The 26,346-nt window shown below is 44.6% G+C and overlaps 1 protein-coding gene across 1 annotated transcript in view; it reads left to right on the forward strand.

The window, feature by feature from the left end:
* Nucleotides 1-13,041: 13,041 nt before the first annotated feature.
* NEURL1B (neuralized E3 ubiquitin protein ligase 1B) overlaps nucleotides 13,042-26,346 on the forward strand; it is a 180,863-nt gene continuing 167,558 nt past the window's right edge. The window contains exon 1 of the mRNA XM_083430843.1: nucleotides 13,042-13,144. Within this exon, the coding sequence (XP_083286969.1) occupies nucleotides 13,057-13,144 (88 nt within the window). The 5' untranslated portion in view covers nucleotides 13,042-13,056. The remainder of the gene's footprint in view (nucleotides 13,145-26,346) is intronic.

The raw sequence follows: 26,346 nt of genomic DNA on the forward strand, positions 1-26,346 counted from the left end.
TCTCAGTTTGAGCTTCCACAAGACAGCAACATGTGCTTGGACAAGCATGGGCCTTTACATGCAAAAGCCCAGCAGAGATGTAATATTTGTGTTTGGATTCTCGCTCTTTCAGTCTCAAAGTCACATCATTTGAAAGCAGTGCTTTTTCTTCAGAGCCAAACTGAAGGGATTTTAAAGTTGTTTTTTTAAAAAAATCACATCTTAGTTATAATTTGGCGAGTTTTATGAGGGCTGCCAAAATTGCTTTCTGGGATGGTTCAGGCCCTTGGCCAAGCCTGATATAGGAGATAGGCTTTATATTTCTGTATTCAAAGTTTCTTTCTGCATAGGCTATCTTCTGCTAATGCAAGAGCGGGGAATCTGTGGCCCTTCAGATGTTGCTGGACATCCCAACATCCTTAACTGTTGGTTATGCTGGGGCTGATGGAAGTTGGAGTACAACAAAAAACTGGAGGACTGCTGGTTCCCTACCTCTGCTCTAAAAGAAGGGGATGCAGAAAATTTTGGAAAGCATGTAAGACTGCTTTATACAATAACCCATTTGTAGCTCAAAAACGTAGGCTTTTCTTAATCTGGAATTGTTAATGTTCCTCCTCAACATGCTGCTTTCAATCTATATTGATTCTAGATCCTTCCACCCACAAGGGTTGGTGTGATTACTTGATTCACAGTTGAAAACCTTCCGCTTGATCAGGTTATTCACACCTTTTCCTCCCTGCAGACGATGCTGGGATAGCTCAGTTGGTAGAGCATGAGACTCTTATTCTCATGGTTGTGGGTTCAAGTTCCAGGTTGGGCAAAAGATTCCTGCATTGCAGAAGGCTGGACTACATGACCCTCAGGACCTTCCAACTCTACAATTCTATGACCTGGACGAAGGAAGAAGGAAGTGGTGATTGTGATATGTATACAGCTCTCATTGCTCGGGCAACCTATGTCTGTTTTCAAATGTATGCACTGTGAGGACAGTAAACTTTTATTTTCATAATGAAACCATTTTCTCAAGGAGCACTTTTCAGGGTCAAAAATGCGGACTATGTAGGGAAAAAATGTGGACTATTGATTCTAGAATAAAATGTTTGTGTATGCAACCTAGTTCTCCCCCTGTTCAAAATTTCTGCTACTTCATTCTGAGCATTCTGTGGCTTTAAGCCTTAAATTTAGAGTCATGCCAACCATTTGCAAACGTTGCTGGACCCATATTTACAGTCTCCATATTTGTAATAAGTCACATCCTTGGATCAGAGCTTCCTGAGCTGAAACAGTTTAAATCATCAGGATGGGTTTAGTTTGACCGTTACGAGATAAAATTGCTACAGGCTGTGTTCCTTCCGCCTTGGGAGGGAAGTATCTTAGTCTTATAATGATGTATGGTTCCAGGCCTTTATCTGTTCAGCTCTGTTTGCTGTTTTAACTTGGACAGTGGAGCTGAGTTGAAAAAAGGATCCTATACTGTTCATTGAGCTCTGTTGACAGAAGGGATCAATATATGTTTTACTCCCTGCACTTAATCCTGTCCCTGGTGCTTCCTTTGATGCATCCCTTTCTCAGACTAATACGTCAGTGATTTTTGTCCTATATCTTCATGTTATCATTATTATATAACCACATAGTGTGTGGCTGGACACCTTTGTGGACTACACCAAGCCCTAAACTATTATCCACTGTGTCTTACGTAATTTCAGGGTGCAATGAAAATTGCAGGACAGGCTAGTTCTAGTTAGGTTCAGTTTGGGGCACCCACACAATGAGCTCCACCCTGCTAGGTATAACAAGCAGGTGCCTCCAGGGTGCCAGGAAATAAGTTTGGCAACAAACAGATTTGATTCCCATTCAAATTATCATATGAAGGAACAGAGAGCAGAGGAGGCAACTGCATTTCTTCTTGTCAGGGACTGGAGACCATGCATGGTGCAACAGTGTTTAGCTGAAAAGGCTTTTGACATGCTGCTGTATGATCGTAGAGAAGACATTGGAGTCTAATGGGCCAGCCCCCTTTTTTAACAATTCGCCTACAACAGCTGTAAAGCCTTTTTAAGAAGAGGGTAAGTCCAATAAAATATCCAAGTGCTTCTGAAAATAATAATAATAATAATAATAATAATACCCCAGCCACTCTGGGCGGCTTACAGCACATAAAATATTGTAAAACATTAGATATAAAAATTTCCTGATACAGGGTTGCCTTCAGATGTCTTCTAAAAGTCAGATAGTTGTTTATTTCCTTGACATCCGATGGGAGGGCTTTCCACAGGGCAGGCACCACTACTGAGAAGGCCTTCTGCCTGGTTCCCTGTAATCTCATTTCTCGCATTGAGGGAACTGACAGAAGGCCTTTGAAGCTGGACCTCAGTGTCCGGGCTGAACAATGGGGATGGAGATGCTTCTTCAGGACACTGGGCTGAGGCCATTTAGGGCTTTAAAGGTCAGCACCGACACTTTGAATTGTGCTTGGAAACATACTGGGAGCCAATGTAGGTCTTTCAGGACTGGTGTTATATGGTCCTGGCAGCCACTCCCCATCACCAGTCTAACTGCTGTATTCTGGATTAGTTGTAGTTTCCAAGTCACCTTCAAAGGTAGCCACATGCAGAGAGCATTGCAGTAGTCCAAGCAGGAGATAACCTGAGCATGCACCAATCTGCCGAGACAGTCTGTGGGCATGTAGGGTCTCAGCCTGTTGAATCAATCCATTAACCTCTGATGGGTGTTTTAGAAGGATTGGGTCCAGCATCACTTTTGCTGCACGTGTATGCCAGTATCAGCAGAGTTACATCTCAACGCAGCTCCTTCCTTGGAATCGTCTTTGGGGTTGAAGGTACACACAGTAGGCAATAAGCACTCATGGATGCCATAAAGATTCAGTCAAGTGTAGAGGTTTACTTTACAGGCATAAAAGCAGATTAATAGCAAATATATACCGTACTGTACAGACATTCACCACTGGTATGGTCAAGGCATGCTTAGAGTCCAACAAGAGTCCAAGATGCTCTCTCTGCTTCTCTCACTGCAAGGTGCAAGCAAGAGACTCACAACAAGTTACAAAGAAGTGTTATCAGTACTTCCTGTCACACTGTGCATGTCCAAAGAACTGAAAATATCCTTGTACAGTCATACTTCATGTTATGTTTGCTTCATTATATGTTTTTTTCAGTTTGCATCCTGCGGTGACCCAGAAGTACCGGAAAGGGTTACTTCCGGGTTTTACTGCTCGCGCATGCACAGAAATGCTAAATAGTGCTTCGCACATGCGCACGAGACCAAGCTCTTCTGGTCTTGAGGATGACCATTAAAGACAATAACTACAAATAACAAAAACATGTTTCAGCTCCTTCCAGGCTACTACAATACGAGTACTTACAAACCCTACTCAAGATTCTAACAGATTAACTTAACAATCTTAACAAGAAAAAACAATCCAGCCTTCTGCTGCTTCTTGAAACTTCTTCTCTGTTTCTGAAACAAATGATTCTCTCACACACAGAGAGAATATCCAACAGTTAAAATGCAACACCAAGGTGCACTAGTTTAAGGAAATATGGAGGTGTTGATAGTCCTCGTTCCTCCTTGTGGTTGATGCTATAGCCCCACACATTCAGGCTCTTCCATCTAGAATGGGGATGAAGAGCCTATGGCCCGCCAGATGTTGTTAGAGTCATATTTGCATCAACCCCAGCTGGCCAGCACAGCCAATGATCAGGAATGATTTAAGTTTTAGCCCAACAGCATATGGGCTGCAGGTTCATCTTCCTTGCGCTAGAATAACTGATGGGTGTAGAAGGAGGCACAGAATAGAACCAGGGGCTGGCTGATGCTAAATAAGCCAGAACTACCCTTCTTCTGATCTGCAGAGATAACAAGATTTATAGTCTGATACTTTAAAGAACAAGCATTACATTTTATTGTGCTTTGTTAAAGATGTATGTCAGTAAGTACAGTTAACACAATGGCAAAATAATGAGCCAGCTAAAAAAATGAACCAAGGACAAAACACAAGGCACTCTGAAGGACAGCCCAGTGTAAGAGAATGTAGCTGACGTCCGTGGGAAATATCCTCAGTCAGCAAAACATGTTACAGACCAATAAAGCATTAACCTTCTCAACCAATCAGCACTCGCCATCCACCGCCCACCTTGATGTGTGAACCTAGTTACAGATTTGCCCCATCAATAAAGACTTACACCTTTATAGTGCCTTGGTACAGCAGGTGGTTCATATTCAAGTTCCAGTTGGGAAGAATTGGTTTTACTCCCTAGTAAGGAGGTGCACAATCACATCTGGGTTGGTCTTTTTCTGCTTCAAAGGCCTTTTATGTATCTCCACCCCCACCCCCACCCCCACCCCACTCACTTCCTATGGGGAGCTCACTCCTGTTAAAATCCACACATAGACCACGTGAACACTCATCTGTGATGAACAAAATGTGTTTGCTCCACCACAGGTACACACCGGGAAACTGATTGGTTTCTGCTTCCTAATGCATGCAGGCTATGGGCAGACACCCCAAATATCACATGAGGATTTCTTGCATAAATGTGATACCTGTGATGGAAATAACCGTGTTTGAAGTGTCCATTGGACGTTTCATACAGCAGCACTTCATATAAGAAATACAATGGTGGTGGTGGGAAGAGTCAAGCAGTAAGTAAGTTGGATATAAGTGTCTTGTTCTGCCATCGCCTGGACAAAGTGAGAAACTGCAAGCCATGCTGTAGGATATAGTAGGTTGACAGATGACGATGATCCTGAATCATTGTGTTCCTCCAGATGACCTGTTTATTGAGCACTTATGATTTGCACAGAACTTACATGGTGGTTAGATGATGTCCAGCCTTTACTGAACATTCTGATCCGATGGTGGAAAGGTTATAAGACGATGTGCTTTTCACTGCATTTTGCTTTCCTTACCACAAAAAGTCCGTTGTTTTTTTTAAAGTGGATTTGCTGTGATAGGTTGACAGAGCACTTCAACCCACTTTAATTGTGCAAACTAAAATTTCTGGTATGTGTTTGGATCATTTGCATGTATTTAGTGATTCTGGGCAAGAAAAGATGGATCACAGTGACCATTTTATGTGATACAAACTGTGCTCTTCCTCTCTAAGTCGCCAGTATGTGTTGTGGTTAGAGTGTCAGACTAGAATATGGGAGCCATGGGTTCAAATCCCCACTCAGCCATGTAGCTCACTGGGTGACCTTCAGACAATCACTGCTTTGCAGCCTAATTTACTCCTCAGGTTTGTTGTAAGGATAAAAATGGAGAGGGGAGGACTATTTTACATCACACTGGGCTGCTTAGAAAAAAGGTGGGATGTAAATGTAATAAATAAAAATTTTAAGTATTTTGGTATGGAAACCTAGAAAGAAAACTTCAAGTGTGGAGGGTAGAGATGCAGTACAAAATTTGCCACTGGTATCTTTAAAATACTTGGAAGGGGAGACTCAATATTTCCCACTAATCACTTTTCAGAATTCTAAAGGGCATGCACTTAATTTTACATACATGTGCGTTTCAGATTTGATGAGAGACCATTGTAATTCCTGAGTACAAAATAGGAAAAAAACCAGAGTTAGCCTCTGACGAACAGTAGTTTTCATAATGGAAATCCATAGTTTTTTAAATGGTGAATTGAATTGAGACTAAAAGGGGCAGTAAAAAGCACTTCTCATGCTATGACTCCCTTGCTATCCTGTTGCTTGAAACTTTTAACCATAAAGACTACTACCTACTAGACTACTACCTTTCTATTGACAACCATATGTCAGGAGTGCTCTGATGGTGTTTCCTGCTTGGCAGGGGGTTGGACTCGATGACCCTTGTGGTCTCTTCCAACTCTATGATTCTTTGATTCTATGCTACATAGTTTGTCTCTAGGCCACTACAAGCTCTTGGAATAATGAGTGATAATGGTGTAGACTGTAGATCAGGGATGGGTAACCTGAGGCCCAGGGGCCAAATGTATCTTAATCTGGCCCTTAGGCTCTCCTAAGACTACACACCCCTCTCTAAGCCACACCCCTCACCCTGTCCCCTCCTCAAGTGCTTCTGTGTGAATGGAAAGTGTCCTTGTAAAAATACCTCTTGCTTGCCTGGAGAGAGAGGTGTGCAGAAGCCTACGACTTTTGTGGGGGTCAAATGCACACTATTGTCACACCCACTCTGTCCACTTTTGTCTCGGGCCCCAACCACAATGTGGCCCTGGAAATTTGCCCACAAACGAATGCACCCCAAAAGCTGAAAAACGTTCCCCACTTCTGCTGTCAAGACGAATCCTGCATGTTGGGAACTGACCTTTGTATAAACAAGCTTGTGTGAATATGTGAAACCAACACACAGAGGCAGTTCAGTGATCTCTGAGTGATTTCCAGCCACATTATGAAAAGTAGGCCCAAAGGTCACATTTGAAATAGTTTTGGGGATCCATTCAACTGAGGTATTCGGAGCTAACTTCCTAGTGTAATATAACCCACAGAGAGTCCCTCTTGGATCACTCTTATAGCCAGTTTAATTAAACATTTTGATTGGTGACCTAGCAAAGGAGATGAAGAAGAGTGCTGATGAAACTTGGACAATAACAACTAGCTATGAGGTATTGTTAATGCAGAGAAGAATCAGGAAATTATGTGGGTTGAATTGAATGACCTCATGAGCTGGAGCAATTGAAATGGAATGAAATGCTATAGTACCAAAGCATAAGGTCATCAGGCATTTTAGGACAAACAATAAGCATGTTTGTTCTCTGTCAGGGGCTCATCATTTGGAAGCAACTGAACAGGAAAGAGATTTTAGGCTATTGGTTGATTGCAATATGGCTATGAGCTGTCAGTGTGGTGCAGCTACACAAATTGTATAACAAATCCAGATCTTATATGCGAGCCATTTCTACTGGGAATAAAGAATATGGGTACCCCTAGTACAAGCCATGTGTTTGGGTGCCCAGAATTCTTTGCTGGGGGAGGGGGTATTCTTCAAATATGCTTCAAAAGTATAGTGTGTGCTCAGCCAGTGTTTGGTCTTTTTATTTTCAAAGAGACGGCTGAGAAAGAATAGTTTCCTACAAATATATAAAAGATACATTGAGGTGTAAGGCAGCTGTTGGTTCCATAACTAAGGGATACAAACTGGACCTTCATAACCTTAGGTTAGAAGTGGGAAGGTTTTTAACTATTAAGAGTCATGAAATTCTGGCACGGTCTCCCTGGAACTGCTAGAAAGAAGAAGCTCACTTGATTCAAAACATTTTCTGAAGGACTTGGTATTGGTTCTGCACCCACTGAGATCTCAGCTGATACTGAGATGAGGACGGATTCCTGCCACTCAACCTCTTGGCTTTTCCCTCTCCCTGCCTGCTCCACCCACCCTCTGCTTGGGACAGGATGGTGAGTCGTGCACATGTTGTTTTGTTGTTTAGTCGTTTAGTCGTGTCCGACTCTTCGTGACCCCATGGACCAGAGCAAGCCAGGCACTTCTGTCTTCCACTGTCTCCTGCAGTTTGGTCAGACTCATGTTTGTAGCTTCGAGAACACTGCCCAACCATTTCGTCCTCTGTCGTCCCCTTCTCCTTGTGCCCTCCATCTTTCCCAACATCAGGGTCTTTTCCAGGGAGTCTTCTCTTCTCATGAGGTGGCCAAAGTATTGGAGCCTCAGCTTCATGATCTGTCCTTCCAGTGAGCACTCAGGGCTAATTTCCTTAAGAATGGATGTGTTTGATCTTCTTGCAGTCCATGGGACTCTCAAGAGTCTCCTCCAGCACCATAATTCAAAAGCATCAATTCTTCGGCGATCAGCCTTCTTTATGGTCCAGCTCTCACTTCCATACATCACTCCTGGGAAAACCATGGCTTTAACTATTCGGACCTTTGTTGGCAAGGTGATGTCTCTGCTTTTTAAGATGCTGTCTAGGTTTGCCATCGCCTTTCTCCCAAGGAGCAGGCGTCTTTTAATTTCGTGACTGCTGTCACCATCTGCAGTGATCATGGAGCCCAAGAAAGTAAAATCTCTCACTGCCTCCATTTCTTCCCCTTCTATTTGCCAGGAGGTGATGGGCCCAGTGGCCATGATCTTCGTTTTTTTGATGTTGAGCTTCAGACCATATTTTGTGCTCTCTTCTTTCACCCTCATTAAAAGGTTCTTTAATTCCTCCTCACTTTCTGCCATCAATGTTGTGTCATCTGCATATCTGAGGTTGTTGATATTTTTTCCGGCAATCTTCATTCCGGCTAGGGATTCATCCAGCCCAGCCTTTCGCATGATGAATTCTGCATATAAGTTAAATAAGCAGGGAGACAATATACAGCCTTGCCGTACTCCTTTCCCAATTTTGAACCAATCAGTTGTTCCATATCCAGTTCTAACTGTAGCTTCTTGTCCCACATAGAGATTTCTCAGGAGACAGATGAGGTGATCAGGCACTCCCATTTCTTTAAGAACTTGCCATAGTTTGCTGTGGTCGACACAGTCAAAGGCTTTTGCATAGTCAATGAAGCAAAAGTAGATGTCTTTCTGGAACTCTCTAGCTTTCTCCATAATCCAGCGCATGTTTGCAATTTGGTCTCTGGTTCCTCTGCCTCTTCTAAATCCAGCTTGCACTTCTGGGAGTTCTCGGGCCATATACTGCTTGAGCCTTCCTTGTAGAATTTTAAGCATAACCTTGCTAGCATGTGAAATGAGTGCAATTGTGCGGTAGTTGGAGCATTCTTTGGCACTGCCCTTCTTTGGGATTGTGATGTAGACTGATCTTCTCCAATCCTCTGGCCACTGCTGAGTTTTCCAAACTTGCTGGCATATTGAGTGTAGCACCTTAACAGCATCATCTTTTAAAATTTTAAGTAGTTCAGCTGGAATACCATCACTTCCACTGGCCTTGTTATTTGCAATGCTTTCTAAGGCCCATTTGACTTCACTCTCCAGGGTGTCTGGCTCAAGGTCAGCAACCACACTACCTGGGGTGTACGAGCCATCCATATCTTTCTGGTATAATTCCTCTGTGTATTCTTGCCACCTCTTCTTGATGTCTTCTGCTTCTGTTAGGTCCTTACCACTTTTGTCCTTTATTATGGTAATCTTTGTACGAAATGTCGCTTTCATATTTCTTGAACAGATCTCTGGTTCTTCCCAGTCGTGCACATAGGATGATGCTAATGGCATTTCCCCTTGTGAAGTTTGGCTCCAGTGCAGCTTCTTACTGAATACTGTACTGTATTTGGAAACAGGAAGGCACTTTCTTCACAGCAGGTTGATATTAACTCAGGGCAGGGGGTAGGATAATTATCTTCCTTGGGCTTGGCTTGCTTCCATGAATCAACTTTCTATAAGCACCTTTCCATGATGGTGCCCATGTTCTCTGCTAGAGGCATGCTGAATGGAAAGTTGTGCCTTGCATTAGAGAGCTGGAGTAGATGGCCTTTTAACTCACCCTTCTAAAAAGATCAGTGTTAATGCCATGTCCTTACATAGCAGTAATCCAAGAACCTTGGATCAATAAACCATACTGTGAATGCAGCCTGATCGGTCCTGCTTGGACTTTTAGGAAAATCCCAGCTGACAGCAGGGCTTGATGCAGGGATAAACTGCACTTGGGAGCTCCTCCTGATCAGGAAGTCCCTAATGCTGCTGATCCCAGTGGGGCTTGATGTCAGTGCTGAATAGTTAATTGGCATTGACAGCAAACCCTGCATTTGGCCATGACGGGGTGCACCAGGGAGTTCCTGAGTGGGAAGTCCCTAGCTCAGCTATTCCCAGAGGGACTTGCCAAGCAACAACCAGGAACACACTTTAAGGCTCCTAATGGTCCTTTTGCAGCTTCATCTCCATACTTGACTCCAGTTGTGGGCCTGGCCCATGGAAAAGAGCTTAGCAGGCAAATTATGACCTCTGCCTGTCCTAACTTAGCCCATAGGAGGTTCTTCATGCCTACTGTAAAGCAGAGGTGTCTAACCTGTGTTCCTCTAGATGTTGCTGGGCTACAACTTCCACCATCTCTGACCATCAACTATGTTGGTTGGGGCTGATGAGAGTCGAAGGGCCGCATGCTTCCCCTACATACCTTGCAATATGCAGTTTTGCTGGCCTCATTCCCCCTTCAAAGTCTGTAGGGAGCTATAGATCTCACTTTGTATCAGGAGTGGGGAATTTTTTTCCAGGCTGAGGGCTATATGTTAGCCTTCTGCGGCTATAGTTCATGAGAAAGTATTTCTGGGCAAGTGGAGGCATCAAATTAGTGTGTCATGCATAGTTATTTCCCTCACTATGTTTATCCTCTGCAGACGACGTTGGGCCTCTTTTATGAAATCAGAGCCAAGATTGCTTCCCATGTGTCAGTGACTATCGCAGTGTGGGCAGTCGGATGGATGCTCAGAGTTTTCACTGCTTGGTCTGGCTCTTGTTCTCCCTCCCCTTGGGAACAGAAAGGCAGATACTCAGGCAGCTGTGAGAGAACACACTGACGGTGTGTGATGGTGCTCTTATCTCATTCAGATTCCTTGGTGGTGCTCCAGGAGTTCTGTCTTCAGCCAAGCCTTTGACAACTGCAGGACACTTCAAGACCGTTGCTGTTTTTTGAGGGGGGGGGGCAAAATTTCTGAAGGAAGACTTCTTCTAGTAGCCCCTAATAGCTGCCTTGACTCATTAACCACACTGGCATCCTCTTGGCCCTGGTGTTACCTTTTTCTGACCTGAAGTATAGATTCCTGCTGAGCTTCTATTATTGTTGTTTTGAACAACCCCAAAACATTCTGAAGACACCTGACCCTCTTCACTGTCACTTTAATATTCATTTTGCAAAGAAACATCAACGTCAGCAGTATTTACAACAAATGGATCAACTGCCCAGGCTGGAAAATCCATGTCCAGCAGATCACGGAAACGAACTTTCATATCATATCATAAAACTGCTTCAAATGATTCACACACACAGTTATTTCATCATCTTTCAATTAATCACTAACTGCTGCCAAAGAAGAAAACTGTGTTTTCTCAACATGCTATATTGGTGGCCTACAGCTTGACTTTCCCAAGAAACCCTGTAATAATCTCCTTTGCCTCTGAAAAATTAAAACTTTTTTTGTTTTCTTTTCTTTTTTTTCTTAGTCACTTCTATGTTTTCTTCACTTCTTACTTTCGTTTGCGGCCCCCTAGTCTCGTACTGTGGCTCCCCATTTATGCAATTTTCACCTGTGGCCCCCTTGGAATATCCTGGGGCCCCCCAGGGGGCTATAGGGGCCCTGTTTAAGAAACACAGGCTTAAACCTCAGTTGGAGCCTAGGTCTGTCCAGGATTACAGCCGTTATATTTTCCTTGTGTACCAGAAATAAATATAATATTAGCTCCTAATGGAGAAGATAAGAAATACATTAGTAGACAGATAAGTAGCAACCAGATGTCACAATCATTCCATGGCTTTATCAGGCTATTAGTAAGGTTCATTTAAATGCTACATACACTACAGTATCATTTGAGAAGAGGATGAGAGATACATGCTTTCAGCAAACTTTTTTTTCCCCTCCTGCGAAAACACATTGTAACCAGTATCCTAGTAAATTAGACATCACTTGGAGTTTCAGAAGCAGTAACATAAATGGCAATGGTTGGAACCTGTTTTCTTGAGTCTAGGCAATGAATTGCTTCCTGGTCATTTTCTCTGCCTATAATGATTGTAGATGTAAGACGCCCACATCCACCCCACCCCACATTACACTGCCAGCACAAAAGAGAAACAAGAGAGACAACCACAGGACGTGTTATATTTATTTTCGAAGGAGAGCGAGAAGAAATGGGCATCCTCTTGCACGGTAGGATTGATATAGCAGTCACATATTTATTAATAAAGAAAAGACCATAAATCAGAATGCTCCGATTGCCATTGATAGAAACAAAAGTGACATGATTACAATGTGATAATTCACACGGCCAAAGTAGGACAATATTCGTAGAGAAATTTAATAAATAGGCATTTGTCCGCAAGTTTCTGTAGCCTCCTTCATGGATTCCTCATACGAACAGGGTCTGCATGTAAAGGGAGTCTGGTCCGGCCCCTGCAATGTTCTTGTGGTGACTGTAGACATATTCTTTTGGAAAACCTAAACTTCACACCTAACACACGGACGTCAGGGGTGGAGCCAAGGGGAGCTGTGTGACCTCGTTGCCAACTGAAGGGCACGACCTTGCGTTTTAAGCTGGTCACGTGCACGCAGCCCCACACCTGAGAGTGCCAAGGCTGTGCACGCTCAGTTTCGCAGCTTGAGTCTGCCTGCAAGGAGTGAGTCCCACCTGCAAAACCGTGGCAGTTTGCAGGAGGCTTCTCCTCCCTCTTTTCGCCCGTGTTGCTAGGAGTCTGGGGCGCTGCTCTTCACCCCATTCCGGCCCGCTGCGGAGGGAGCCCCGCAGTCAGCCCCGCGGCGCCTTGCAGAAGGGCGCGTGCCTTCGCCCCAACATCTTCCACGGCACACAGACCCGGACACTTATCTGGGAAAGAGCGAGAGGCTGCGCGCGCGCCAAAGAGGCGGCAAAGAAGCCCGGAGCCCCATCCCTCGCTGCGTCCCAGTCCTTGCTTTACGTTTTGGTAACGAGACGGCGGGGCTCTTAACCGCAGTCCGTTAAGAACCGTGGGCTGAAAAACGAGTACTGTACAGTATATGACACTGGCCCTTTAAGACTTCGTGTGTGCAATGTGGAGTGTTTTTTTCTTTTTTTAAAAAATTAAGGCCCAGGTGTGACGCCAGAGGCCAGTTCATAGCCCCATTCCTTTTGCCGCCCTGCAACGCTCCAATGGCGAGGCCGGCGCACCGACGAAGCACGATCCTCCTCCCTCGGCGGAGGCGTCCGCCAGTCGCCGGGCCCCATGCCCGCCCATTTGGCAGGTGCTCCGCGCCGCGACCTATTGGCTGGCCCCCTCGCCCACGTGCCGGGTTTGAACGCGCGCTCCGGCGGGAGAAGTTGCAACTGCTGAAGAGCAAAGTCCTGAGGAGCCGCCGGCCAGTCCGCTTGGAGGAGACCCCCAGCCCACCGCTGCCCGCGCCGTCTCCTTTCTTGCCCTCGAAGGCAACAACCGCACCGTCATGGGCAATACGGAGTCTGTCCCGCTAGAGGTGGCGATGCGCATCTGCCTCAGCAGCAGCAGCTGGATCTCGGGCGCCCCTCCCCTGGGTAAGGGAAGCGAGAGCCAGTCTCGCGCTCAACTTCGTTGTGGCACCGCAAAAACTCACGCAGTTATTGAAGCTTTTGGGGGCCGCATATAGAAGCGTGATATTCCGTGGAGAGGCGTGTGAATGAAACGTTTAGACAGTTGCATGGGCTGCAAGAGAGGGTGCAATCTGTGACAAGCCTGGGCAAAGTTTAAATGTATACCAGAGAAGCGCAGTGGCCATTCACAGAAGCAGTGGGCGGCAATGAGATCGTCAACCAGGCTTGGCTGTGCCAGGTAAAACCAGTAGAGGGCACTGTGAATGCAGCGTGCCTTTCCCTTGGGAAGGCCAGGGTTAACCCTGTTCCGATGTTAACGTTCGCCTTAACTAGCAAAAGTGGCTTAGATTCAGCAAAGTGGTGAAATCAATGGAATTTACTATTCATCAGTATGGATATTTAACTTCAAATCTCTATTAGCGTGCCAGGTTTTCCATGCAATCATTTTAGCCTGCGTTTTGGCAGAACAACACGACTTGCAAAAAAACATAAGATTCTGGGCATGTTATGTAGATGGCATTTAGTTCTTAGATGGGCTTTATCAGGATGAGTTTCGTTTCTAAACCTGCTTTACGATAAAGCTTATTCTCTCAAATATTTAACCCAATATCCAGAGGGAAATGAGATCAGCACTTCTCCATTCTCACCACATTCATTGCCATGTATAGAGCTGCATGTTCCAGGTGTTTTGCAAACATAAAGTATAGCTTGTTTTCCTTTTTAAAAAAGCAAGGTGAAAATAATACCCCATGGCAGTTATAATTTGCTTGAGCTTTAATAACTAAAAGACTAAAAGTTGGTTCATAAAACCTGATATCCTATACTGATTATCTTGTCTAACACTGCAGTTTTAAACACACTTACTTGTGAGAAAGGTCACTGAGCACAAGGGGGCTTCTAATTAATAGCATTATGCTCCAAGTCTGTTATATGTATGCAAGAGAAATACTTTATATGGAAACTTACTGCATGAGTTAGTTAAATAATTCAAGTCCTAGTCCTTCATTCAATTCTTTATACCTCATATAGAAAGCTCAAAATACAGCACCTTGACTATTGGAGACAATTATATGTTGGTTGCCATGAATTTCTATGTGGTAGTTAATAGGAAAGTTAAGACTTAAAAGAGTCTTAGGTTCATGCACCTGGCTCATAGTTTCTGCCAGGTCAGACTTACTGGTAGATTGCAGTATAATTCAATAAGACAATTTAGTCTTATTGAAACCTTTGTGGGTTTTGGTTAATAGTCAGTTTCCAGCAGGATGATCCTTTAGTCTGACTGTACTAGTGGGTATTATGCCAGTGAAATGTAATGGTAAGCTTTAGCTAAACCTGTAGCAGAATCAACGACTTTAGAAACAAAAGCTGACATAGCAACAATGACAGACACACCTACACTGTCTAAGGCAACTCCTCCAGTTCCAATATTGTTCATACAGTCACATTCCAACATCAGCCCTGCATGGAAGGTGCTGATCATAGTATCATAGAGCTGGAAGGGAGGCCCCCCCCCCCTCCAGGTCATCTTGATGATAGCCAAGCAAACTCATGACATCACCCAACTCAGTACACCCACAATTTGTATGTGCCCAGTGCCCAGTTAGGTAGCCGCAGAGAGACCACAGTACCTTCTAGTGCACAAGCTGTGGTGGTGGTGGTGGTACATGGAGGAGGCCTGTGGGAAAAGGCAATGCAGTGGGAGGAAACTGATGTAGGTCTGAGTCCTACCATGGGGTGATGCACATTCATCCCCCAGAAGGCAAATTCCACATTCTGGATGTTCCGATGGGAATGATTTTGGATGAGAAAGGGATTAATGCAGCAATACAAAGGCCTACTGTTACAGAAAGTAGCAAACACATAGGCAGGCTATGACTCACTCTCTCTTAAAAAAAACAACAACCAAGAACACTTTTCATGTTTGTCTAAAGAAGTTCTATCTCATGCCCATTCAGCTAGAATGCCAGTTACCTTTTAAGTTATAGTATTTGAAATTTTAACAATTTTCCTGGGTGCCCAATAGATTCTTAGGCAATGCGTAGCCACTTCAGCTGAACAGATTATCCTTCCCTTAAGAGTTCTCAAAGGCTCTTTTCGGATAATTCAATTTCTCTGGAAACTCCTATCATCCCTGCATGGGGATTATGGAAATTGCTGTCCAACAACATCTGGAGAACCACAGGTTCCCCATCCCTCCCTCTCTTTTGTACAGGGTGAGTCCTTTAAAAGAGGCCTCATGGATACAGAGTACGCATGTTCCACAGGGCCTCTTAAAAGACTCACCCTGTACAATAGGGTAGGCAGTAGCTGGCCACTGGGCCAGGGTTCCTAAGCCTGTGTGACATTTACCTTCTGTCTCTATAACCTCCCTCTTCACCATTTCTCTCCTGGTCTTGTTTGCCACCTGCACTCTGTTTTGAGCTGGTACATCATAAGGAAAGCCATTAGCTAGGACAGGATGGCCACTGGTATTGGCAGATGCATGGAATTGGTAATTTACTCAAGGCAATATGCCAGTAGAGCATGCTCGACTGCATGATACTGTAATAGACCATTATGTATCTGTGCCTTCCAGGCATCAGCCATTCTGCACAGATTACACTGAAAACCCCTCATTGTCCATGCCAGTTACATGGTTTGTGCCCATCCATACTGTCTACATTCCTACTGAAGCGGCTAGACTAGTCATGACCCAGAAAGAGTTCTCTTCTGCATGCCAGCAGGGGACGGCATCTACTGCAATCTGTTGTGTGCTCTTCCTTTGCCTGCCCCAATAAACCAACCCTTTGCTCATGCACTTTCATTTGCATTCCAAGTTTTTGCAATGCAGTGGAGAACCAAGAGTGACTGTATTTCTATCATTCTTGAGGAACGAAAAGCTTTTGCTTTTGAGCCACCTTATGTTAATTAAACCCCGCTATCCAGCAATGGTAGGTGTCCACCACTAGAGGGCAGCCTGCATTCATAACTTTAATTGCCTCAACATCTAGCTGTATGTACTGTATTAATTGGTGATTTATTAAGAGCTAGCTGTACAGATTAGCTTTCAAATCTCTCTCCCACCCACAAAATGAAGAGAATGCAACCTAAGCTGCAAAACAATATTCTTGTGATAATGCATTACAGATAGATCACCCAAGTTTACGCACAGCGGCACTGAATAAAAAGCTAACAGTGTGATGTGATGTAGCACTGTGGGCCTTCACAAGTAAGTATTTTGATGAGCAGTTGTCTTCATTTTGTAAATGTCAATATGCAACCTGATCCTGTGTTTTCTCGGAAGTAAGACCCCCCTCAAATCTCAGTGAGCTTAATCTAAAGTGAGCGAGCATGGGACTAAAATTGTTTTGGGTGACCCCTATAGTCGATGGCTGCTATGCCAGTGCTAAAATCTTAGCATAACATTAGGTGCAGTCCTGTGCTCAAGCACCCCCAGATATCATCGGAATCAAATATCACAGTGGCATTAGCATCCAGATGAGGTGGGCAAACTTTTTGCAAATGAGAGAGCTATGTGGAAAACACAACAAGAAACTCAGAAGGTTCACCTCTAGGACCTTCCTGGTGGTTCCACGGAAAGGGCAGTGTGGCTGGAAAAAGGGGATCTGGGTTTGAAGGGGGCCATGGGAGCCTGAATTCTCTGAGCACCTTAGGGTGCCTCTGGTAAGAGAGGGGATGGTCCAGTTTTGAGGTGTGGGCTCTTCCCTCCACCCCACTAATGTTTGCCTGTCTTTACCACCTTTGTTGCAGCAATGGGATTGACAGTCCTGGTTGGTTTTCTATATCTGGAGTCCTGAGGCAGAGTGTTTGTGTGTATTCTCAGGAGAGAAGGGTCAGCAATACGTATGCCCTTCTCATTTTAGTTGTGAGTCTTTGCTGTGCAAGGTGCTGTAAGGCTTCCACTGTGGTAGCATCTTACCAATGCAAGGATGCTGCTGCAGTTCTTTATTCTTATTATTTTTTATTTTGCGAAAAATATATTTACTGCCAACATAAAGGGAAAATTTCATGGTGATGAACAGCATAAAGCCAGCAACAAAATTACATCCATGATGCAGGTAGAAAATATTTCCCACTGGCATAGTGCTGTGTTCTGCTGGCCCTAGTGAGTTTATAATCCTTTCCCGCAATGTTAGGATTATGCTGTTAACTACCTGATTGCCTTTCATTATTTCTTTTTATTTTATTGTTTTGGATCTGTTGTAAATGTTATGAAAGAGAACTGCTCTGAAGAAGTTGGAGGTGGGGAGCTGTTTAGTTGTCTGTGTAGAGTTGAATTATATTGGCAGTGTGGAGACGGGAAGTGCCACACTGCTAAGTTAAGGTTCTGCTTTGAACTCCCAAGTCAGCAGCAAATTCATAGTACTGGATAAAATGTGTACTAGTTACCAAACACATAATATTTCCTGGCTTAGCTGAGCAATTATTTAGAGGTCTAGAAAAAAAGAGATGCTGGCTTTTTGTAGAAGCTGGCAGTAATTAGTGATGCTGATGTCAGTGCTGCCATCACTGTTATGAATGAATGAAAAGGTATTTAACATGCCATGTCTCTCAAAACTCCTTCCCTAATGCTAATTTAATTATCCTTAGTAGAGGAGAAATGTGGGCCAGAGAGGATGGCATTAATAAGAAAACTCTCTTGTGCTAGAGCCACCATGTATTTACTGCCCAGAAAGTTGGAAGGAAACCAGACAAGTGGGAAACAGTTCTGATCTAGATGAGACCTCTAAGTCATTTTGGGCACTGAAATGGGAGCTCTCATCCTCTTCAAGGACAGTATTAAACTGGGCCAGAGAATGGTCTGAAGTCATCTAATACAATTCCACTGCTGAAGCAGAGTGTCTCTGGCCAGTGGTGTAGCATGGGGTGGGGCACAGGGGCACTTGCCCCAGGCGCAAAATTGTTAGGGGTGCAAAATTTCAACACCTGGTGCTGCCTCAATACAGCTGTGCGCTTCCATTGCTGGGCTCCACTGAAAATGGCTTCTCCATGCAAATAAGGAAGTGACCTCTCCAGACAATGGATCGACTCTTTTTTAATTATCTTTACGACTGCAATCTCCTGTGTGATGTGGACACCATTAGCCAGTTGGATGTGCATGTGTGTTCTTCCCGTTTCCCTCCCAGCCCCCTGGGTGCTGGCAACCCACACTATGCCACTATCTGTGACCCTGAGGATTAGCCACGATAGGAGATGACTTGGGAATCATAAGCCACTTGATGAATTATTTAGGACAGAGCCTTTGTTGTGGGACTTACAGCACCCAGTCAGGAGTGTGTGGAGCTGCTGTGTGTGGTGACAGAATTCGTTTGCACTACTTTCCCCTGAAGGCAAGATATATGCCTAAGCTGCAGGCAGGTCGCCTTTTGACTTGTGGCATGTGGTGGAGTGGGAGTGAATTTCTCCTGCCAGCATGTTTGCTTTTGGAATGTGTTCCCTTCCTCGGCTCAGCGCAGAAGTTCAGGAAGAGAAATGGGTGTTTGTGTCTACCGTCTATGGTGCTGTCTTACTTTGATGAGAGTCAGAGTGTTCTCTTCAGATTCCTGAGTGGAATGTGTAGGAGGCAGTCTTTGTGAGTCTTTTTAAATAGTTATTCATCTTTTCAAAACTTGAGATTTGCTACACTGAACAGGAAGCAGGAGAAAAAAGTAGAGACTCATATACAGCATAACCTCAAGGGTTTTTAAAAAATCTCTTTGGCTTTAAATAATTTCTCTAAGTAACCAAAATAATTCAGCACCTTGTTTGCTTTTGTCAGTGGATGTTAAGCACAATACATTCTGCATAAGAAAAGCCCACCTGCTGGGAGTTGCTTGCAGAGAAGTGAGTTTTTTTAAGTCTGGAGCCAGTTGATCCAGGTAGCGTTAGTCCTAGGAGAAGTCCAAAGGTGTGAAGAAAATGTCTTCAGTTTTCTCATCAACATCTTGTTATTTTGAGGATGACTTATCAAGGACATGTTGTTAATCCACACTGATCTTTAGACCTATTTGCAGCACACTGATGGCTTCTCTTCTGCTTTACAAATGCTTCCACACTTGCTTTCTGGTAGGCAATTCTTATATGCTGGATGCAAGATGAAAGCAAATGCACAGGGTGAGGAGATGTCGTTAGACTTCCATCAGCCCCAGCCAGCAATGGTCAGTGGTCAGGGATGATGGGAGTTGTAGTCCAGCAACTTCTAGAGAGTCACAGTTTTCACACTCCTTCCATAGAGGATGAATCTAGCAGTAGTTATTGGCTGCTCTACTGAAATGGAAATTCTGTGTTCATATGCAGTGTAGTTTTATAGGAATTGAAGGGGCTCAGTTTGAATTATATCTGTGGGTCTTTTCAAGGCCTGGGATATGATCTCTGTGAGGTTTAGAATATTGTAGAAGAAGCTGCTAAAAAGGTCAGATCACTTCCTTTGTTCGGCTACTTAGCTGCTCATCAAATCACCCTCTTTTAGCATGGCTCAGAGAGTGGGCCATGTTGCCATAGTGACATCTAAATGATGGTGCTCTCCTAGAAGTGGGTAGCCATTTTCCCACCTAGCCCTCACCTAGCTTGGATGCCTTGTCATCCAAGGAAGGAAAACAGCTGGCTAGGGAGGCTAGCTTTGTGGGTGAGTTTGGGCTGGTACCGGGAGCTGAAAGCCGACAGGGTGATTTGACTTTCTCTGTGGGCTGAATCCCAAAGCTATGGCTTTGTTGGTGGGGAAACTTCCCTGGAAACCTAATGGGGAAACGAATCCTGTTGAAGCCATGGGCGGAGCCAAGGAGGGGCGGGGGTAGCTGCCCCCACAAATCAATAAAAACCAATACAAATCTGAGGTTCTGGTCCCCCTAACAAAAGCCTGTCCCCTAACAAAAATCCTGGCTATGCCCATGGTTGAAGCATTCATGTTGTGAGCTTTTCCATCATATCCTCAAGTTGTAGATATATGTAGATAATGCCATTTATCCTAAAGACACCACAGTCTTTATTGGCATTCATGCCAAGGAAATGAAACCCTGATAAGCAACTGAACTCTGAGCATTGCTCTCTCACTGCCTGGATAGTGAGGTGTGTGCACAACAATACATTTCAAGAGCTAAACAGATGGGACACTGAAGATCTGTGATCAGACTTATGGGCTTATTTCTGTTGTACTTCTAAGCAGCCATGGGAGGTTCCATTTTCAATCAGAGTAATGTGAATGTTTTAAATGTTCAACTCCACCCGCCCACCCCCCACTTTCCTGATCTAAATGCTATTGCTGGTAGGGAAGCATTTAGAAAAAAAGATTGAGAGCCGGAAGGGAGTTATTATGAGGGAATGAAGGCCTGGAGGGTACTTGATGAAAAGTCGGTGTGTGCGAAATTTAGCAAATAACTTACGTAGGGTATAAAAGCCCACGCAATCCCCCCCCCCAGGTGGTCAGGAATTATATCTCACTGTTGTCTTTTGACAATCCTGTCAGCTGGAGGAGGCGACAGACCCGGCTGAAGTTCATTGGAAGGAACCTTGACGCCAACAACTTAAGGCTATTCTATTTGGGGGATATTGCAGTGTGTCAGCAATTACAACATCTGTTTGGTGCTCCAACAGTTACATAAAGGGTGACATCCCAGTTGAAACTGTTAACATGTTGAAAAGACATGGGGGTAGGATGGGGTGGAACGTTTTGGCACTGTGTTGTGCCCAGAATTTGATTTGTTCTGTTCTCCTTTTGCGGGTAGGCTAGGCTTATAAAGCCCATAGGAACCTGCAGTTTCTCAAAATCTCAGCTTCTTTCCTTTGGGTTTTTTCCCCTTTTAAATTTAAAAATACGCATGAGATTAGTGACTGCAAATCTCTGTGTGCACTTTGATATTCATATTGCTGTACATAATGCCTCTGTCTAGTGTAGCATGCAGGAACAGGAAACCGTGGGAGGAAGATATTGCTAAGGAAACGGTGCTGGCTTTAAGTGACAGGACAACTGCTAAATATGTTGGGACTATGTAGTATTCCATCACCACCACCACCACCCTGGCTCCTAAGTAATTAGTTCCAGGGACAGCAGTGTTTGGGATATACTGAGAGGGAGAGCCAGGCATTTTAACAGCTTCTACAAAAGTATTACTCATCAAACTGTCTGCAGATCAATTCCATGTTTTTGGTGGGAATAGATGGGTCTTACTCCAAGCCCACCCCTAAATTCATCGTGTGCTATTTGTATTCCAAAAAGCCTTTTCTACTCTTGGTGCGCTCATGTAATTCCGGCGCCTTCCTCTTTTCTTCTTGCAAGCTTTCCCAGTTTGAATGCCAATGTGCTTGATAGTGCTTTCCCTGTGGACACACAGGGCCTATTAAAGTAGTTTGGTAGGAGTTCAATGTTCTTCTTGGGTTGATGGTTATGCCACTCAGTCTAGGATCCAGGAAAGGGAGTTTAGGTTGGCTATTTATAACTAGATGGTGATAACAAATCTGAGTGGGGTTTTATTTCCTTGCCCCCCAATATTTATCTGAGAAGTGTGAAGACATGGTGTACTCATGCCATATGAGAGCCAAATACGACACAATGACTGAAACTCCCAGGGTTTTAAAAATTACCGTATTTTTCGCCCTATAGGACGCACTTTTCCTCCTCCAAAAATGAAGGGGAAATGTGTGTGCGTCCTATGGGGCGAATGCAGGGTTTCGCTGAAGCCTGGAGAGCGAGAGGCGTCAGTGCGCACCGCCCCCTCTTGCTCTCCAGGCTTCAGGAAGCTATCTGCAAGCCTTGGGAGCCCGCAGGAGTGCCCGCCGGGCTCCCAAGGCTTGCGGGCAGCAGCCTGCAGCCCGAAGCACGGGGCGTGCTCCGGAGCACGCCCCGTGCTTCGGGCAGATGTCCGCAAGCCTTGCGCGCCCGGCAGGAGGTCCCGCCCGGCGCGCAAGGCTTGGGGCAGCAGCTCGGGCTTCCCCCGCCCCAGCCCCGTGGCTCGGGGGGGGGGGGAATAAATTTTTTAAAAAATCCCCCTCGCCAAAAAACTAGGTGCTTCCTATGGGCCGGTGCGCCCTATAGGACGAAAATACGGTAGCCTTAAGCTAGGCACATAAGGGCTCTGGATTTGATTTGGCAGGAGCACTGGCCACACAACCCCCCCCTCCCCGTTCTCTTGAGCAAACCACTTCCCTTCAAAGCAGCTATTGGACATGTAGTGACACTAGACCCCAACCCCACCTGCCCACGTGTTCACCCTGCTTCCACCCTTCTTCTGAAAGCCTAATTACAGTTTGTGCCTAAATGAGGGAAATGCCAGCGAAGAAAAGGTTAGTGCTCTACAACCAGAGGCGTAGCTAGGGCCTGTAGGGCGCTGGAGTGTAACGGGCTCGGGCCCTGGGATTCTGCCCTACCCCACTCGGCTGGCGCCCTGCTGTGCCGCTGTCTACACCTCCAGTGTTGCTGTTCTGGTCAAATCTGGAGCCTGCTCCACCTTCTTTAATATAAATTAGAAAATCCAAAAGTCAAGATCACATATCTCCTGCATTCACATATAGTTTGACCATACAGTAGTACCTCGGGTTAAGGACTTAATTCGTTCTGGAGGTCTGTTCTTAACCTGAAACTGTTCTTAACCTGAAGCACCACTTTAGCTAATGGGGCCTCCTGCTGCACGATTTCTGTACTCATCCTGAAGCAAAGTTCTTAACCTGAGGTACTATTTCTGGGTTATTTCTGGAGTCTGTAACCTGAAGCGTATGTAACCCGAGGTACTTCAGGTTACAGACATTTCAAGTTACAGACGCTTCAGGTTACAGACTCAGCTAACCCAGAAATAGTACCTCAGGTTAAGAACTTTGCTTCAGGATGAGAACAGAAATCATGCAGCAGGAGGCCCCATTAGCTAAAGTGGTGCTTCAGGTTAAGAACAGTTTCAGGTTAAGAACGGACCTCCGGAACGAATTAGGTCCTTAACCCGAGGTACCACTGTATAGTGTTTTCTTGTTGTAGTTATAAGATATGATGCAAGGTTTTGTTTTGTTTTATTGTAAAAAAAGGGAAAATCCAGGGCAGGTGCCCCTGAGTGTTAACCTTTTGGCCCTCCTGTGGTTTTGATTGGGCCCTGTCCTCCCTTCGCCTGCTTTTCACAATGGTAGGAACCTGCATTTGTGCCTTTGGCTTGTCGCAACATTAAAGTGGCCTGGTATCCTGTAAAAAGGAAAAGAAAGAAAAAGACACCACTCTTGATGGCTTCAATGTGTCACCATCATGTGCTGAAACCTAGCCTGTGTAGAATTGCTACATTTGAAGTAAGCAAAATACGGTAGGTCCAGCTCCTGTGTCTTTCACTAAGAAAACAAGCAGGTGAAGCATTTCCTGGCATAGAGATCAGTGGTGGAGGAAATAAAAAGCTTCACCTGTCCATTTCCTTAATGTTGGGCTGCTGTTAAAGGCACAGAAACAGGGCCAATAAAAAGTGAAAGGGCAATCCTAATTAATGGTGAATTATGATTTAAATGGCTATATGTTCTCAGCAGGCTGTGTGTGCATACACATTGTTGGTGTTCTGCATTATCACTCAAGCATATGGTATTCCTTCCACCCGCCCCCTGCTATGTGCATTCTCCCAAGCCACAAGGCTCAAATTATTCTGTAAGGCATTTAATTCTTGCATGCTGTGTGTGTGTCACACATGGATTAACACTGGTTAGATTTGTCCTGACCTCCCTTGATTAGGCCCTAGGGGTTTCAGTCAATTGTGATTTAAATAAACTAGCTCTGTTAGTGTTAAGCATGATTAATCCAGCCACTCTTAGAGAGCCGTTTTTGAGCATGCATGCTAATTTCTGAAAGTACTTTTTGCTTAGAAATTTGTCAGTACTGTATTTCATTCTGTTTACTGTACTTCATATCAATTCAATAATTTTACTGATAATAATTGAAAACCTACAAAACTCTTGGTGGAAAAGGATATGACATGGGCCACTACTGATATAGGGGAGATTCTGAAGTTTGACTTAAATCAGTCTCTTGTCAAGGCTTGCTGGCTTGTTTTGGAACTATGGCACCTTCAGATGTAAACTGACGGATGCCACATATAGTACAGGGCCGCCTTTCTCAACCTTGGGTCCCCAGTTGTTATTGGCCTACAGCTCCCATCATCCCTGACCACTGGTCCTGCTAGTTAGGGATGATGGGAATTGTATTCCAACATCTGGGGATTCAAAGTTGACAGAGGCTGTTATAGGGTGACCACATGCATATGAGGAAATGGCTTTGTATCTTTAATAGCTTTCCCAAAGATGACACCTGGGCAGGTGCCGCTTGCCATGTAGAACCAACAGCAACTGATTTTTTAAATATTTCATTAGAATGCTAATAATACCAAGAAATTCCTTCTTCAATGCCTTGGTGTCCTTTGCATTTGGTCATCCTTCACTAATTCCTGCTGTTGGCTGTCATGCCTAAAGCTCTAAGCCATGCTTAAGAAGGCCTGTTTGCTGCTTCTGTCAATTGTGTCATCTTGCCCCCATATTCTCAGGGACTTATTTTGATCTGAGAACTCTCTCACAGTATCCCCATCCCCAAACCCACTTTGAAATTTATAATTCCCTCTCCTCTTTCCTATATCTCCATTTGGAACCCAATTATCTGGTCCCTTATGATTTACCTTTTCCTCCCTTGGGACTGGCTCTGCCATTAGGCAGAGTGAGGTGATGGCCTCAGGTGGTCAATGCTAATGGAGCAGTAGCCTCCCTCCTTGGTCGTGCCCCTGTCTTCCTGTGACAGCAGTTGTTGCTCAGCTGCATGTCACTTTCTCCATGTCTTCTCTCATTGCCAAGGTTGAACTTAATCCTCTGCTGACCCAGCTGACTACACAGAATTGGGGTAGGGAGGTGGCACCAATTTGTTCTTTGCCTCAGGCAGCAAAAGGATTTGGGCTGGCCCTGTACCCCTTCTTTTCTTCCCTGCTGTGTGGAGAGGAGCCCTTGTGCTGCACAGCGTGCTCAAAATACAGTAGTTAGGCTGCTGTTGGGAGCAGCCTACTCATGCTCATGCCGTGCTGCCAGACAAAGTTTAAGGTTTCATGTTGACTTATAAAAACCGTAACAACTTGGCACCTGGATATCTTAAGGAACGTCTTTGCCCATGTCAACTTCCCCAGCTCATAAAATCTTGAGATGAGGCTCTTCTGGTTGTGCTGCTGCCTGCTGGAGAAGAACACCTGACAGTAAGCAGAGAGACTTTTATCTTGCAGTGCCTAGTCTGTGGAACCATTCGCCTCCCCAAAATAAGAAAGGTGCCCACTCTTGAGGTTTTTGGTCCTGCCTGAAATTGTATTTAATTTCCCCATGGTTTTTATGGGCTACTGATTAGATTTTCTTAACAGATTGGCCGGTTAGCTGTTACTGTTTCAGATTGTTTATTTATTGTTATGTGCTGTTACATATCTTGTTTTGTTTTCTTAAGTTGTGCTTTGCTGTCGTAAACCACCTTGGGATTTGCACGAAAGGTGGCATAGAAATATTTCAAACGTTTTATTTGGAATGAATGCATAAATAAAGGTGGTCTCGTTTTGAGAAATACTTCCATTTCTAGGAGTTTTTTTTTTGGGGGGGGGGCTTGGGCAATATTTTCTCTGTGCCCCACCCCTCTTCCAGAGCACGCTTTCCTCTTCAGCACTCCCCATTCACTTGCCTCTCCTTCTGGGCTCAATTGGCACCATTTCTTGGAGTGAGTTAGAGAAGACAACACATACAGAAGTTAACACCTGTCTCTCCTCCCTGCTTTCTTGCTTATAACAGCAAAGAGGAGGGGGCAGAAGGCCTTGCCAAGGACCCAGTGATGTCAACCCATGATGCTGCCCCTGGTTTAGGGTTAGACAGTTGGCACTATACCACACATGTTTGGAATTCATATACTTCATGCTTTCCTAAGATGTGCGGTTTTCAGGTTTATTACTTGTGCACTGTTTTGAGAAGTAAAGCGCTTTGTATAAGGAATTGCCTTTACACTAAGTAGCATATTTTTTGCTCTATAAGACACACCAGACCATAAGATGCACCTAGTTTTTAGTGGAGGAAAACAAGAAAAAAAAAATATTCTGAGTCCCAGAAGCCAGAACAGCAAGAGGGATCGCTGCGCAGCGAAAGCAGCAATCCCTCTTGCTGTTCTGGCTTCTGGGATAGCTGTGCAGCCTGCATTCGCTCCATAAGACACACACACATTTCCCCTTACT

This window comes from Podarcis tiliguerta (assembly GCF_965153285.1).
Source record: "Podarcis tiliguerta genome assembly, chromosome: 2".
NCBI lineage: Eukaryota > Metazoa > Chordata > Lepidosauria > Squamata > Lacertidae > Podarcis > Podarcis tiliguerta.